The sequence below is a fragment of the Candoia aspera genome, chromosome 12 (assembly GCF_035149785.1).
Source record: "Candoia aspera isolate rCanAsp1 chromosome 12, rCanAsp1.hap2, whole genome shotgun sequence".
NCBI classification, from domain to species: Eukaryota; Metazoa; Chordata; class Lepidosauria; order Squamata; family Boidae; genus Candoia; species Candoia aspera.
This window is the reverse complement of record NC_086164.1, coordinates 23219400-23236887: the sequence shown is the minus strand read 5'-3', so window position 1 is coordinate 23236887 and position 17488 is coordinate 23219400. Positions and strand designations below refer to the sequence as shown.

Below are 17488 nucleotides of genomic sequence, written 5' to 3'. Positions count from 1 at the left end.
TTTGGACAATATTCATTTGGAAATTCCACATTTTTCCCCAAAACTCAAGTTTTTCTGTATCACCATTCACTGAAGTATAGTGTGCAACCATCATCAACCTATGGGTTCCTACTTCAGTATGCACCTGTGATAACTTACATGACAACAATTCCTACTTTCTGACGTATATTTTGGATCGCTCATTCATAATTAAACTTACACCTTCACTGCCCCAAGTTTCCACATCATCTTTGCTTCAGACCACCTTCACTTAGATCTATTATATCCTTTCCCTTTCTCTTACTTTCACAGAGAAACAATGTATTTTCTTGCTTCTTTAATGTCATTTGTTAATTCATGTTCCTGACCATGTACTCCACCTGCATTCCAAGTTGCAATCTTCTATGTGCAGTAGTTATTGCCAGGTGGGCCCATGCATATTAACCTCTGCCACCTGACATGGCTTTGGTCAGTCAAGGCTGTCACTTAATGCTTTTTAATAAGGTACGGGTAAACTAGGTTGCCTTTGTGCTACATGCAGCATTCCTTGTTAATAGTAAGGATATATGAGTCAGGTGTGACATATTTTGGACAATATTACATGAGTGCAAGCACAACCCAGCTTTACTTGCAAGCAGGCTCCCACTCCTCTATGCAAGCTTGGATTTCCAGTGAACATGTGTGCATCCCATCAGCTAGGAGGTATATGCTGTCAATAAAAACAGAATCAGTTTCTTACACTGAATCAATGTATATGCATTAGAAAATATAGATGGTTAATCATCTGCAAGATTCAGTATCAAAAAAATGGTAATATGTAAAACTTGCATCTTTACCAGCAGTCTGGAAAGGTTGCAGTTCATGTTGTGGAGCTAAGGAATACCTTTGACTAAATTCCCAGAAGGTACTTTAGAGTGTAACTGTGATCCTGGGAAAAGGCACAGCTGCTTTAAGACATTGTGGGCTGGGTTAGGGTTAGGGTTCAGTGCTCTGTTATATAGTGGAATTTTAGTAGAGTAATGCCACCTATGAATTCTCTTCACAGTCAGTTCCTAATGACTTGCAGGAGGACAAAACACCAACATTCTAACAACACATTAAAACACTTTAAAATGACACTTAAATGGTTTAGGCCAATAGAAAGAGGGGTTTTCTTAAAACCCATGTGAATAACAGCACCCACATTGCATTGAAGTGGCTAGCAGGCACACGGCCCTTGGACATGAGCCTTCCCTGAGGACCTTAGTGGATAGTGGGAACCTTGCAAGTCAAAGGACATTCCTGGGTGTCTAGGATCCAAGACATTTAGGGCTTTAAAAGCAACAAGTAACATTGGGAGGGAGATGGGCGGTGATAAAATTTGATAAATAAATAAACATCTTTTATATTATATTCAGAAACAGATTCTACTAAAAAGAAATGTGATCCTACACATCTTAATGTTTGCAATACATTATGCCTGTAATATTTTAATGCATTTCCTTACACTATACAATGTTTTGTTTTTTTGTCTTGCATATGAAGCTGAATTCTTCTGGGTGCCCCATCCAAAAGTATATTTGTGGAAGTGTCTGTGTGTGACGTCTGTGTGTGTATGTGCTAATGTACTATAAGGCCAAGCTCAAGACTACAGGTAGTCCTTGGATTACGACATCCATTGGGACTGGAATTGCCATTGCTAAGCGCTGCTGTTGTAAAGCACATCACGTGACCGCATCACTTGGTGACAGCAATCCTGGCAGTCCTGGTTGCCGTTGTAACCCAAGGACCATGCAGGTCATTAAGTGGGAAGAGGCGGGAGTCCCAGGCAAGAAGCATGGGCGTGCTGCAGGCAGGTGCTATGGAGTGCGGCCAGACCAGCAAAGGCCTGGAGAGGCCTGGCGGAAGTTGCATGCAGGCGAGGAGGCCGGGGGGCTGCTGTGTGCGGGTGCGTGCTACAGAGGGCAGACGAGTGGGCAAGGAGGCTGCTATGGGATATGAGATCTCTAAGATCCCTATATGAGATCCTGTACAATCTTGTACTCCGTAGTGGGGCTCCTTGGGAGAAAAAGCGGCGGGAGCAATTTATTGGAGTGATTTGCGACCTTTCCTGCCAACTTCACCATTGACTTTGCTTGTAGGAAGCCAGCAGGGAAGGTCACACATAATGATCACATGACTGCGGCTCACTGCAGCATCGTAATCGCAGACTGGGCACCCAAGCGCCTGGATCATGATCATGTGACTGCAGGGGTTCTGTGACAGCCAAAACTTCAAGGACTGGTCATAAGTCCATTTTTTCAGCGCTGCCGTAACTTTGAACAGTCACCAAACAAATGGAAGTAAGCTGAGGACTGATTAAACAACCGTTATGAAAGCTTAATTCTAACTTCGAATGCAGCAGTTTGTTGGGTTCTTGACAGGAAAAGGGGAGGAAAACAGCCTGCTCTGGTGGCCAAGGGCAAGTTCTCCTGCAATCTCAGGAGCTTCCTGTAACCTGCCAATATCTCCCCCTTTCTTTTTTTCCTGGAAAGCCCAGACTTCAGAAGAGCCATTGAAATGATGCTGTGGGTGACTTTATGTTTTTATGAGTTGCATGTTTTTCAATTTAGTTACAGAATTGGAAATATCCGTGAGCAGTTTCATAGTTGAACAGAGAGCAGAACTTTCAACTTTTTCTTGGCCCTCACTTTAGACTGAAGCTGTTTCTTTTGTCTAAATGCAGCTTTGGGCCAGTGAACACAGTGCTGAGATTGGTCCTGCAAGACGGGACTGTGTGTAGCGTGGAAGGGGTGATCTGGGACGGACGGAAGGAAGGCACTTTTCTCGGCTGTTGCTGAGATGATAATGGCAGACCGGTGCCCCACCTGAGCCCTCCAGCATCCTCACCCTGCTACAGGCCTTAGTTTTTCACCCCAACCCTTACCTCTTTGTTCTTAGATCCCAATGCGGTGATGCCAGAGCAGCTGACAACAAGCCGGCCCGGCAAGGATTCGGACAATACGGTGAAAATTTCTACGCAGAGCCCCCTTAACAGATTCCCGCCTGTTGTGGAGGACCCAGGGAGGCCAGGTAATGATTTTCACAGAGACCACCAAGAACTTGGCCTTTTGGATGCATCGGCATTTAAGGGTGGTGCGTTTTTTATGTATTGGGTGTCATGTTCACCATTTCAATGTGCTTGGTACATCGTAACGGTTCGCATGTCATTTGCCTGATACGTGTTTGCTCTCGGGAGAGGGGAAGATTCCTCGTCAGGGAGTTGTTACCTGTTGGCCGCAGGATTGGAATGTGTTTGGGTTATCTCATGTGTTCAAGGTTGCTTTCCCAGGATGTGTGGAAAACGGTTACCAGCACCTGGGAGGGGGGTGGTTGCTATGGCTGGTAGGGGGGAGGGATTACGTTTGGAGCCGAGGGTTTTTAGTTTGCATTTGGTGCACTTTTAGTCATTCTCGGCTTTCTCTGTATCTGCCATAATTTCCCTAATAAATCAGATTTCATTTAAGTAACCTCTTGTGAGTCTGAGTGTTTGGGATAGGCAACCATTACATTGGGGTTGTTTGTAATGAATGGGAATGTTTGTGTTCTACTTGGCCTCCAGCTGCTGCTGGCAATTCAGATCAGCTAACTTTTACTGGCATTTTCTGCAAGCTTCCTTACTCTGGGTAAGCTGAGTTATTCCCTGGCTTTAGGGTGAATTGTGATGTCGTTGGGGTGGGAGGTGTGATTTTAATTTAACTTAATTTTAACTTTAATTTGCTGTTGGTATTTTATAATTGCTGTGGCTGCCAAGAACCAAACTCTGTGAGGAATGGTTAAAAGATCTGGGTATGTTTAGCCTGTAGAAGAGGTGACTGAAGGAATATATGACAGCAGCCTTCAGATACCTGAACGGTTGTCACACAGAAGAGGGAGCAGGCTTATTCTCAGTTGCCCCAGGGGGTAGGACCAGAATCGGGTGCAAATGCAAAGTAGGAGGTTCAGGCTGTATCTCAGGAGGGGCTTCCTGACTCTGTATGAGCTGTAACCCAGTGGAACTGGTTGCCACAGGAAATGGTCAGTTCTCCGTTGTTCCTTCAAAAGGAAGCTGAATGGTCATCTGTTCAAGATGCTCTGAGCAGGGTTGGAGTAGATGACCACAAACGCCCCTTCCAACTCCCTGTTTCTGTAATTTTTGTGATTTTTAATGGGGAATATGTATGACCTTTTTTTTAAAAAAAAAAGGAATATTCAATGAAAACATGTTTTAATACTACTCTTTATGTTTTTTGTACATGTAGTCGAGTGTGCTACCAACCCCACAAGCAGCTCCTGGTTGATGAGCTGTAAGCAACACTGTTAGCTTCCAGGGTAGTCAGTAGATTAGAGATCTTGGCTTGCATAGAACAGCATGAGCATGCCTGGACTGAAACCTTTGATTGAGCTTGTTATCATGATGATTGCATTAAGTAATGTCCCGTAGTTGGTATTTTATAGCAGTAAATTGTTACAGTCTGCTTCATCAGCTTTGTGTTAGTGGACTTATATGAAAGATGGAATATGTAAGACCCACTCAAGACCAGGCCAAAAAGATAGAAAGTTTTCCTCAGAAGATTTCAGCTTCCGTAGCACGTGGAGGAGGATCCATAGTGGCAACTTCAAGGAAGACACAGCAGGTTATAGTTCCCTAAACAGCAGATAGTTCCTATGTGAACTGGATGATGCAATAGCATTCTGATGGAAAAATACCAGTGTGAGAAAGTGTAGGCGTGTAAAGGAGTGGTGTTTTTTTAATGGGAATTTTTTAAAAAAGTTTTGGAGGTGTTTGAAGAGAGCTAAACAAGAATCCTTCAGAATAAATGGAATTGAGAATAAAGGTGATGAAATCATTTGGAAAGAAACAGAAGTGAGCAACTGTTGCATGGAGTATTTCAGAGATTTGTGTAGGAATTATAAGATTCATCAAATAGTGAATTTGAAATGAATTCTGGAAATGATAGTGTCTAAGAAAAAAGTAATAAATGCTATGAAAGTATGGAAAGCTGCAAGGCTTTGGATGTAGAAGGTGTACATAAAGAAGGGTTAAAAATGGATGTGGTATGTTTATGGAACAGCAGTTTGAGTTGTTTAGTGTGTGTTAGGGCGGCATCTGGGCCTGATGATAGGAGTAATTACTGTTCCCTTCTACAAAGGGAAAGTTAGCAAGAGTGAGTAAAACTTCAGGGGGTTGCATGTTTTTAAGTATGCCTAGAAAAGTATTTGGCAAAATTCTGATTGAAAGGGTAAAGGCAGTGACAGGGAAGGAGATAATGACAAATTTGGGAAGTTCGGTGTGACACTGTGTTGGCAGGAGATGTACAGAATGTGCAGATTTGGGGGTGGGCGGGTATGTGAGTTGTTTTAGAAGAAGTGAATGGTAGCCGTACAGTGTAGAACCATGGGGCTGGAGTGGCGAATGGGCTGACATTACAGAATGTGTTGTGTGAATATGGAGTTGAAGGCTGATTACTGAATGTGGTATGTGATGTAAGTAAATGGAATGCTTAGCAACTGATTTAACCCTGAGCAGGGAGCAGGATAAAGGTGTGTGAAGTCCCCTTGCTTATTTAATGTATTTATGGATATGTGTATAATGAATCATTATGCTGACAGCAGAGACATGTAGTTGGGGCAGATGAGTGCAAATACACTTCGTTTGCAGATAGTGGTGTGTGGTTGATCCCTGCTGAAGCCTGGTGGGCTTGGGAATGGGGTACCTATGGAGACCACTTATTCCAAGTCTGTTCACCTGATAAATCCAGCAGAGGGGCCATGTACAAGTTCCCCCTCAAGCGGTCTGGCAGCAGGGGGCAGTGGCAAACCTTCTCTGGGGTGTCCTCCCCCCTATCCCCCATCTCTCACTTTTTGGGGGGTGGTAATAGTTCTTCCTTTCATTCATTCATTTTTATACCACTGACTACCAAAGATGGCCTCCAGGAAATAAAGCCAGACTGCTCACTTGAGGGAATGATATTAAAGGCAAAACTGAAATACTTTGGCCACATAATGAGAAGACAGGACACCCTGGAGAAGATGCTGATGCTAGGGAGAGTGGAGGGCAAAAGGAAGAGGGGCCGACCAAGGGCAAGATGGATGGATGATATTCTAGAGGTGACGGACTCGTCCCTGGGGGAGCTGGGGGTGTTGACGACCGACAGGAAGCTCTGGCGTGGGCTGGTCCATGAAGTCACGAAGAGTCGGAAGCGACTAAACGAATAAACAACAACCAAAGATGGTGGTTTACTACAAGTAGTGAAAGCATCACCAGTAAATTGCTGTAGATAATCTAATTAAAATAATTAATAAAATCCAAACACAGTTACAGTAAATGATTGAATATTAACAAAGCAACAGCCCTAACAGTAAAACAATAATAATAATGGCAAAGTTAGCCGCCCGATGCTGCCTTGAAGAGCTCTATCTTTGTTATCTTCCCAAAAGATATTAGAGAAATGGGTCAGTTTGAAAGGCAGGTGATGAGGGAGAATGAAGTTTTATCAGGTTTTCGGGTCCACACACAGTAAACAGACTCTGAGCTTTTTGAAGAAGAAAAAGGGGGACAGCAAAAAGGCAGGATGGTGGATCCCTAAAGGGAAGGTGGGGTGCAGCTGAACCCTGCCAGGAGACAAGAGAAGAGTTGTGGTAGTTGGTGACTCACTCTTAGGAGGAAACAAAGTAAGTAGGTACTTACCACACCCAGTGGATTGGGAGGAAAGAGCAGGGATGTGACCATGCAGCTTCCAAAATTCTCCATGTCCACCAACCATTATCCCTGCCTGCTGATACATGCGGGGACCAATTATACTGCAATGAAAAGCTGCAGCTGTCTTGCCACGGAGTTTTAAACACCAGGAAAGAAATAGAAGTTCTTGGGGGATCAGGTGGTGGCTCCCACTGATTCTTACAGTATATGGAGAGGAAAAAAGAATAGCTACAAGAGAATGAATGGCTATGAAAATGGTGCTGATGGGAGAGTTGAGGTTTCTGCAGCCATGGCCTGAGTTATTTGGATGATGGGTTGCCCCTCTCAAGGACTGATAAAAATGTGATATGCTGAAATATAGCAAGTTGGATAGGAGGGGCGACTTGACTCCCTCAGACCTAGGAAGGAGGCAAGGGCAGGCCACTTCCAAAAGCGTGGTCAAGGAGACTGCCTGGACTGGTCCACGCAGTCACCAGGAGTCAGAACTGACTTGAAGGCACCAGTAAGTAAGTAAGTAAGTAAGTAAACAAACAAACGTGGGAGTGTTTCTCTAATGAAGTCTATTAAACTACTCAGTGAAAAATCAAAAAGGACATTGTTATATAAAGTCCATTTTTTAAAATTTATTCAACAGTGCTTAAAATGTGGGGAATGGACAAGAAATAACTTGACCTCTTAAAACAGGAAGGCTTCTGTAATTTAAAGATTTGGAGACTTGGTGGGATGAGCCCCATAACAGCAGGTGAAGGAGAATCTGTTCAAAAGCAGCGGAAGTGATAGGGAAAAGGTACACTCCATGTTCAAATTGTTACTCAAAAATCCATTCCTGAACCACAGATCTTTTGAAGGGGCAGGAAGGAGCAACAATGGAATGCTTGAAGTGCATCTTTGCGGGAGGCAAACTCAACAAGCCTGGCCCTCCTAGGAAATCCCTGGCTTCTGCTGACATTTTCCCCCTTCCCAGTGGGGAGGAAGACCAGGGAGCTGAATTCTTTGAAGCTGGACATTTCTGCCTTTGGGGAAGAGAATACTTAGAGAATACTTAGCACTCTTCAAATATCCCAAAAGACTGTCATCCAGGTTTCAGAATAATGGTTTCAGTTGACAGAACTGCAGATTCTAATTGAATGTTGGAAAAAACTAGTTGTTGAGGATGCTTTCATGTGGGTTCCTGGGTGGATTAGGGGATGGGAAATAGCCTAAATGCCCCTTCCAGCTCCAGAATTCTGTGGTCACAATGAGACTAATCTGAAAGAACAAAGGTACCTACTTGAAGTTAACCTGTTATCTTAGATTCCTTTTTTCCTACTAAAGCTTAATGCAAATCTATTTAAGGAGAACCAGTGTTGGCAAGATATATTAAGCCCCAGTTTTTGTGCACAATGATGTTTGTAGTTTCTCCTTAACTAGACCTATTGGCAGACCTTTGCCAACTGGGCTTGTTTTCAAGCTGGCTCTGGGAGCTCCTGTCCCCTTACTGATTCTCCTCCCCTCCCCTCTTGTTGGGAGGGCTTGTTGTTGTTTATTCGTTTAGTCGCTTCCGACTCTTCGTGACTTCATGGACCAGCCCACGCCAGAGCTTCCTGTCGGTCGTCAACACCCCCAGCTCCCCCAGGGACAAGTCCATCACCTCTAGAATATCATCCATCCATCTTGCCCTTGGTCGGCCCCTCTTCCTTTTGCCTTCCACTCTCCCTAGCATCAGCATCTTCTCCAGGGTGTCCTGTCTTCTCATTATGTGGCCAAAGTATTTCAGTTTTGCCTTTAATATCATTCCCTCAAGTGAGCAGTCTGGCTTTATTTCTTGGAGGATGGACTGGTTTGATCTTCTTGCAGTCCAAGGCACTCTCAGAATTTTCCTCCAACACCACAGTTCAAAAGCATTGATCTTCCTTCTCTCAGCCTGCCTTATGTTACTACGGGGAACACCATTGCTTTAACTATGCGGGCCTTTGTCGTCAGTGTGATGTCTCTGCTCTTAACTATTTTATTGAGATTTGTCATTGCTCTTCTCCCAAGGATTAAGCGTCTTCTGATTTCCTGACTGCAGTCAGCATCTGCAGTAATCTTTGCACCTAGGAATACGAAGTCTTTCACTGCTTCTACATTTTCTCCCTCTATTTGCCAGTTATCAATCAAGCTGGTTGCCATAATCTTGGTTTTTTTGAGGTTGAGCTGCAAGCCAGCTTTTGCACTTTCTTCTTTCACCTTCATCATAAGGCTCCTCAGTTCCTCTTCGCTTTCAGCCATCAAAGTGGTATCATCTGCATATCTGAGATTGTTAATGTTTCTTCCAGCGATTTTACCCACAGCCTTGGATTCCTCAAGCTCAGCATGTCACATGATGTGTTCTGCGTACAAGTTGAATAGGTAGGGTGAGAGTATACAGCCCTGCCGTACTCCTTTCCCAATCTTAAACCAGTCCGTTGTTCTGTGGTCTGTTCTTACTGTTGCTACTTGGTCGTTATACAGATTCTTCAGGAGGCAGACAAGATGACTTGGTATCCCCATACCACTAAGAACTTGCCACAATTTGTTATGGTCCACACAGTCAAAGGCTTTAGAATAGTCAATAAAACAGAAATAGATGTTTTTCTGAAACTCCCTGGCTTTTTCCATTATCCATCGGATATTGGCAATTTGGTCTCTAGTTCCTCTGCCTTTTCTAAACCCAGCTTGTACATCTGGCAATTCTCGCTCCATGAACTGCTGAAGTCTACCTTGCAGGATCTTGAGCATTACCTTACTGGCATGTGAAATGAGTGCCACTGTTCGATAGTTTGAACATTCTTTAGTGTTCCCCTTTTTTGGTATGGGAATATAAGTTGATTTTTTCTACTCTGATGGCCATTCTTGTGTTTTCCAAATTTGCTGGCATATAGCATACATTACCTTGACAGCATCATCTTGCAAGATTTTGAACAGTTCAGCTGGGATGCCGTCGTCTCCTGTTGCCTTGTTATTAGCAATGCTTCTTAAGGCCCACTCCACCTCACTCTTCAGGATGTCTGGCTCTAGCTCACTGACCACACCGTCAAAGCTATCCCTGATATTGTTATCCTTCCTATACAGGTTTTCTGTATATTCTTGCCACCTTTTCTTGATCTCTTCTCCTTCTGTTAGGTTCTTGCCATCTTTGTTTTGGATCATACCCATTTTTGCCTGGAATTTACCTCCGATGTTTCTAATTTTCTGGAAGAGGTCTCTTGTCCTTCCTATTCTATTGTCTTCTTCCACTTCCGCGCATTGCTTGTTTAAAAATAATTCCTTATCTCTTTTGGCTAACCTCTGGAATTTTGCATTTAATTGGGCATATCTCCCCCTATCACTGTTGCCTTTTGCTTTCCTTCTTTCTTGGGCTACTTCTAGTGTCTCAGCAGACAGCCATTGTCCTAACAACCAGGAAACACACTGAGACAATGAACTGGTCTCTAATATTTATTGCTAGTACTTAACAGGAATCCTAACAAACTGAAGAAGCGTGGGAAAAACCCAGACATATAACCCCCAAGGGTTAAGGCGGTCCCGATCTGTGTCTCTTTGAATGGCTGAACAATTCCTCAGTGCTACGCATGCGCTTGACAGTCTGGATGGGAGCCCCCTGTTCGCCATCCTTACTCATGACATCCATTTTGCCTTCTTGGTTTTCTCTCTCTTTGGGATGTATTTTGTTGCCTGAACAATGTGGCGAACTTCTGTCCATAGTTCTTCCAGGACCCTATCTACTAAGTGCAGTCCCTTAAATCTATTCTTCACCTCCACTGCATATTCCTTAGGAATATTAGTGAGCTCATATCTAGCTGATCTGTGGGTCTTCCCTAATCTCTTTAGTCTGATCCTAAATTGTGCAAGAAGAAGTTTGTGATCTGAACTACAGTCAGCTCCAGGCCTTGTTTTTACCGACTGTACAGATGTCCGCCACCTTTGGCTGCAAAGGATGTAGTCAATCTGATTTCGGTGTTTGGGAGGGCTTGGTCACAAGCTTTTGAGAAACCTCTGGTGGATGCAGTTCTTCCAAGGCAGAGGCAGTTTCCTGACCCTTCCGGGAGAAAAATTAGATGACATTTGGGGCAAGTACATAGGTACAGCCCTGGGAGGCCACTCAACTAATCTGTTGATGAAAAGTAAGTGGCTCTCTTCTAGAGAGAAGGATCAAGGGATTTGCTTTCACAGGGTTTTGTAATCCAAATTGGTGCTTTCCAGGTGGGCTGCAGTGTACTTCCATAATTCCCTTGCAGCACAGAGATTGACCAACCTGTCTAGGAATACTGGAAGTGATGGTGATGCTCATCTAGGAGGCCATCAGCTTTGGTGAAGCTGGTCTTGGGGTTTGGAGAAAATACTGGCATGTCAGTTTTAGAACTCTTGGAAGACTGGATATCTGGGTCTATTTCAGTCTGCATTCTGGCATAAAAGAAGCCTGGTCAGCTCTGTTGCAAGAGAAAGAAGTGTGCACATTCCTGATTCTTCCTCAGCTCTTAGCAGCTTTATTGGGTTGATGGTAGCATAGTGTGGCATTCCTACCAGAAGAATTAATTCCATGCAATGGGAATGGTATCTTGCTCAAATTCATAAAGCACATGTTGTGGGCCCCCATAACATTTCTTCTTATTCTCTGTGTTCTTTAACATACATGTGAAGCTGTAGTGTGAGCTCATGAGTAGATCTGGAGAAAATCAGCATTCTCTCTCTATCTATCTTCTGAGCGGGGTGAGACTCTGCAGGTTTGAACCTCTGCTTGGCTTTGGTAATGGTGTGAATAAGGTCCAATAAATTGAACTGAATCTTGACAGACAGATGATTGCTTTTCATATCTGGGAAATGGGCATGCAGCTCATCCAAAATAGTTTGATGATGGTGGTGGCAGCAGTGGTTGTTGTTTATTAAGTTTATATGCCGCCCAGCAGTTCTTGATGTCTATGATCCAACTGTGTTCTCCAAAGCTAGTTGACCCCTTCCCTTGTTTTTTCCTTTCTGGATAGGGGTGTCTTGCTGTGGGACCCCTGGTCAGGTAACATCCCGACTGGATTACTGTAATTAGGCGGTACATGCACTCTCCTTATAAATGATTCCAAAGCTTTTAAAAATGCTGCTTCCTTCATATTCAGTCAGATGGAATCCCAGGGCACTATTCTGGGGCATTTCTTTGGCTGCTTGTTTACTTCCAAGCCCAGTTCAAGATGCTGGCATTTACCTTTCAGATCCTCAGCACTGACACCCAGTCCTTAAAATCTCAAGGAGGTCCCTTTTTGCTTTGCCTCCTTAAGGAAGAAATGCTGTATCATCCTTAGGGAGAGAGAACTTTTTTGGCTGGGACCTGAACAGCGGCATCCTCTTTCTCACAGAGGTGCTTCTTTTGATCTTAAAAGACCACACTCTGCTTGTTCTAACATAGTTTATTTTATCAAGGACTGCATGACTAGCTGGGCTTTGGCACAATGCTTTGATTACCCATCCTTGTAGAGGGCAGTTTAGAAGTATAGAGAGGTATCTGAATCATCAACCTTCTTTAATTTCTGTTTCCCTTCCACACATGCCAGACCCTGTTAACCAAGATGGCCAGGATACCCAAAGACCAACTGATGGATTCTTCAGCTCCAAGGTGGCCGTGTTTGCTGCGATTGGGGCTGGCTGTGTCATTTTCATCCTCATCATCATCTTCCTCATCGTCCTTCTCATCAAGATCCGGAAACGGCACCGGAAGCACACTCAGCAGCGGGCGGCAGCCCTGTCTCTCAGCACCCTGGCCAGCCCCAAGTGCAGCGGCAATGCGGGCTCCGAGCCGAGCGACATCATCATCCCCTTGCGGACTACGGAGAACAACTACTGCCCTCATTACGAGAAAGTGAGCGGAGACTATGGGCACCCTGTCTACATTGTCCAGGAGATGCCCCCACAGAGCCCAGCCAACATTTACTACAAGGTTTGAGGACAAGCCTTGGCAGCCCCCCCCGCAAACCCCTGCAGGTGCGAGGGAGGGGGGTCTGAGTGCCTGGCAGCAGGGCGCCCTCTACGCCCTCCCCTCTCTGTTAGTATTTAGCCTTGTAGTTTGGAGCTCTTAGGCCCAGGATTTTTGCAGGAGGGAAGCCATCCTCCTGCCCCCCCAGCCCGTTTTGTGGCCCTCACTTGGGCTCTGTGCCTTTCTCACCCTTGAACCCACCCAGGAAACCCCAAGATGGCCACCACTTCGGTTGAGGGGGGGGGTAGATCTTCCAGCACCTCGTTTTGTTACCATACGCACTTTGGGGGGGGGGGGGATTGGGAGAGGGCAGCCACACCGAGCCTGGCATTTGAAAGGGAGGGGCATGCCAGTCACCCGTGGGGCAAAGCTTTGGGTCTTGCTGAGAAAGGAAGCTGTCTGGCCCCACCTTTTATACATATTATAATTCTAAAGTATTTTTTGTAACTTTTTAGAAAATTGTGAAAGATTGGACTTGTGAGCTGCCTCCTGCGGTTTTCCAGCACAAGCTCTTCTGCAGTCTTTCCCCTGCCCGTGCCCCCATCTTGGGGCTCACACTCTCCTCACTCGGGATGGTCATCCGCTGATCCTCTGTATCCGCTGTGAGGAAAGTGGACCGCTTTGTTTTTGGTCCTTTTTGCTAATTTATGAAACAAAAAATGTTTTTTAAATCTTGCAAAATTTGCAGCGGTCAGTCTAGGAGAGAATCCAGTTTCAGAAACTAATGGGAAAACTAATGGGGAGAGAGTTGGACCACTGTCCTGCTCATGTGCACAGGCACAATCCCTCTCCTGCGCTGGGGTGCCAATGTGCGAGGGCATATTGATGCCTTGTTAGGGTGGGATCCCTGAGTTCCAAATTCCATTCTCCCTCAGCGGCCCAGAAGAGTGGGGTGGAGGGGGCGGCATTCCTGGAGCGCCAGACCCCTCTCCCGCCTTTCTCTTCATCGCTTCCAGAAATCCTGCGGAAGGGGACTTGGCTCTTGGCCCTGCTCCTGGGAGTTCCAGGAGGAGGTAGCAAAGCAGACCTCTTGCCCGTTGCCCCTTGCTTGGATCCACTCTCCTTCATGCCCAACTGCAGGATGTGGAACTCCCCCCCGCACCTCTTTGATCCGGCCACATGTCCTTGAGCTTTTCATTGGTTCCCTTCCCACTAGTGGTATTAATTCTAGCTGTGGCTTCGGAGGCCTCCGGAGGCAGGTTGGTTTGCCCCGTGCCACTTCACAGGAGAGAGGCAGCCTCTCTGTGCACTAGAAGTGGAGCTTGGCTCTTCTGGCAGCATCAGCCTCTCGTCGAGGTTGCTGAGGTTGGCGCATGACCCTGCTTGTCCTTGTCACGCAACTGCTGGCCCTGGAGGTCTCACACCTCCGGGTCGGAAGGAGGTCTGTGTGCCATTTGCCTCATCCCCCCTCCAGCCCGCTCGGCTGCAGCACCCTGAGCTCCGTGCTGTTTTCCGTGGCCGGGTTGCCCCTGTCATGCCAGAAGCCTTACTTTGCATGGAGAGGATGGTGTGTCTCTCTCTGGCTGAGTGCACGTACATGTCTCGCCCTCCCCTCCCCTCCTTTTCATGAGAGATTCCTTCATTGTACACAATCGCAGTGCACCATCTGCCCCAAGGTGGGCTGCCCGCCGTGGCCAGTCCCACAACTCCACCATAGCCTTACTTCTGCTTCGTGGTTGATGGCTCAAGTCTGTTTCCAAACCAGCCACACAGGCAGCCACTCTGGAGGACATCCTGGGGCTGCAGAAGCAGCTGTAGCATCTCAGTTGACACCATGCTGTGCTCTTAAACCTGCCTGCCAGCCGCCCTCCCATTTGGAGACAAACCTTTGCAATAAGCTGGTCTGGGCAGAAGGGGTGGTGAGATGCAATCCTGCCCCCAGTGGCGCTCTCGAGCCCTCACTGGCTGACCAGTTGCTCTTCCCAAGAGACGGGTCTATCTGGAGCCACTCTGCTTTGCCCCCTCCAGTCTTTCCCCGTCAGGATCTCTATGCAGGATATGAAAAGGGTGTGTCTGTCTCTGTCTGTCTGTCTGTCTGTCTGTGTAAGGGCTTAGGTAATTGTGCACTTTGAGGCGTGTTCAGTGGAGATCAGCCAAGGATTCAGGTTTCTCAGGGCTCCACAGATAATCAACAGGTATTTTTAGTAGTGGTAGTAGTATTCTTTTTAAAATGTAAACACTTTTGCAAGACTCCTCCCATGTCCCATTATTATCTTACGCCCCAACAGTAGGATAACCTTTGTGTGGTGGGGGTTGCTGAAACCCTCATCTCTGGCCTGGCGGCCAGGAGGGAAGCCCCCACTCCAGCTGCAGATCCAGGGGGGCAGGGGAGGCGTTGGGTGGACCTCCTCTGTCTTTCCTGCAGCCCAGATTTGCTTCTCGAATCAGCTAGTTTTGTGCCGGTGCTCAGATTTTGCAGTCTTCAGAACGGTTGTGCTTACAGAAGCTGAGGGATCAGAGGCCCTGCATGGCCACTTCTAAAATTTGGAAGAATGGACCCTAATAGCGTTCGGGGCATTCTCAGAAGGAGAACCACATCCCCAGCACAATCCATCTGAAAAAGACAAGGGCAATGTGGGGGGAAAGGGGAGGTTGAGTGGCTCCAACGCTTAAATGTTTAAATTTTACACAGGATGCAGCAAAAAATAGGGAGAGACATAAGATGCCAACTGCAGTTCTTAATACAGGCTTTCAAGAAAACTAATTTACAATGTGAATGTCATAGGAATTCCATACGGTTTATTTTTCTTTGTGTGGAGAAATGGAAAACCCTTGCTGATGTTCCCTTCCTGCTCATGCCGACCAACAAAATAAGAAACACGTGATGAGTTCTGTGCAGTTACTTGCATGCAATTCATTTTGTGCAGGGAAATTTGCCTTGTGTGAAATCCTCTCCAGTGTGACTTCTCCTATCACACACACACACACACACAAACACACACACACACTTGCAGGTGGGGGGTGAGGGGGAGCCTTAATTGCCAGGGGCAAGCAAGATGGCAAAACCTTCAGCTCAAGTTGGGGGGTGGGGGGTTGGCTTGCTACTCCCCACCATAAAATGAACAAAGTAACTGAGCTGTGGGCAGCCACATAAATTTGTAAAATGGTTGTTTGGGGTGAAAATATGCCTTTGGGGTCTTGGGGTTTTTAGCATCTCTAAAATGGTCCTTTTTTGTTCATCTTTCTCCCATCAAAAGGATTTTTTAAAACAAAATTTGAGGTTTTATTTTATGTAAATAACCAGTCTTTTTGGAAGGTATAATGTAAAGAGGTTTTGTATAAACTCTGGATTATTTTCTGGTTGCTTTTCTTAGAAAAAATGAAAACAAATTAAAAAATAAGGGAAAAATCAACCACAAGAACGGGTGTTAAAACATTTGTCATATTACAGTCCATCTACATGCAGCTCATCCATCACAAAAGGACATGTCTTGGACATGCAACCAGCACGCTCTGCTCCTGAATGCCCATCCCTGCCCCCCCAGGCCTCCGGGGCTCACCAGAGGGGCTCATTGAGACCCAGGCAGGAGAATCGAGGCTGAAGCTCCACCAGGTCCAGGGGTGTTACGGCTCTGGAGCCCCTTTGGCAGGGGAGCCCTGCCCTTTCTTACCCTGGAGACCTCTGCTGGTGCCCAAGGGGGGGTGCGGTTTGCCTCCCCATGGCTGGTGGAGGCCCCCAGGTCTGTGGGCTGGAGGGGGCGGCTTTCCACGCCCCTTGGTGTTGCCTCTGGGGGCTGCTGGGGCCTTGGCCCTCCATAGGATATCCTGGGTTCATACTGCCCAGCTGCCCGGCAGCTCTTTAGGGCTCTGCCAGCATTTTATCCCCATGAGGCAGGTTGTGTGGGGTGGGGGGGCTAGCCTTTGCCCAGGCTGCCCCCGGCTGAAGCTTGGCAGTGAAAGCCATTGTGGTGGGGCAGAGTTGGGGAAGGGGCACAGACGGCGTACGTGGGTCTCTGCAAGGACGTGTGGCTGAAGCCCCTCATCCTCGGGGGGAGTGAGAGGGAGCACCCTTTGGGGCAGGCGAGGAGGGCAGGTCCATTTCCCTTCCCCAGGAGTGGCCTGGGCAACCCAGCAGGCAGAGCCACGTTCACAGCTGGTCTGAGGGGCTGCAACTTGCCAGTGTTGCCAGCTGTGGGAATGTACATTGGTCCCAAAGGGATTGGATTCTGCCCCCCCCCCCCCCCGTTGCCTGGAAGGCTCCATCTCGGAAGAGGGGCACGCTTTTTCCCTGGGCTTGGGCAAATGCCAGCATGCGGGCAACACTGGGCCTTTCCCGGTCAGTGCGGTGCTGTTCACAGTCTTGCTGGGCAGTCCAAGGGCTCAGGTTTCCTCTTGGTGATTCCAAATGTACTAGAACGGTGTGGGTTTTTTTTACTATTGATTCTGTCATTTTTTAGGGATTCCTTTGATTCACTGCTTTCACCCAGTTGCCACATCATTGTCTTCAGTAATAATGGGATATGAGTTCCCTGGAGCCATGATGGAACATGGTATATTGTTAAATAAAATATTTTTTTCCTATGGAATTTAGTTGTCTTGCATTTTTGGGTGGTTTCGTGGACAAGATACCTGGCCACGAACATGTTACGGTAAATGTAGAAGCATGCGGGATGCAGGACTAAAACTGATTCCAGAAAAGGCCTTTTGAAATCTCCGGAACAGGGAGCTGCGGCTGCGGCTGCTTTGCTTGCTTAGAGTTTAACTGATGAAAGCAGGGGCTGCCCAGGGCCCTTTCAAAAGTTGCCGTGAGTTTATTAGCACCAAGGAGAAGCACCAGCCGGGGATAATACGCTGTTCAGAGCCTGGCTCTGTGAACCGAGGAGCATGACTGCCAGGATGCAGCTGAAGTG

The 17488-nt window shown here is 46.6% G+C and overlaps 1 protein-coding gene across 2 annotated transcripts in view; it reads left to right on the top strand.

The window, feature by feature from the left end:
* Positions 1 to 17159, top strand: part of EFNB1 (ephrin B1) — a 108671-nt gene extending 91512 nt beyond the window's left edge. For both annotated transcript variants that reach the window (XM_063313815.1, XM_063313814.1), the window contains 2 exons: positions 2899 to 3030; positions 12220 to 17159. In XM_063313815.1, the coding sequence (XP_063169885.1) occupies positions 2899 to 3030; positions 12220 to 12608 (521 nt within the window). In that variant the 3' untranslated portion in view covers positions 12609 to 17159. The remainder of the gene's footprint in view (positions 1 to 2898; positions 3031 to 12219) is intronic.
* Positions 17160 to 17488: the final 329 nt, after the last annotated feature.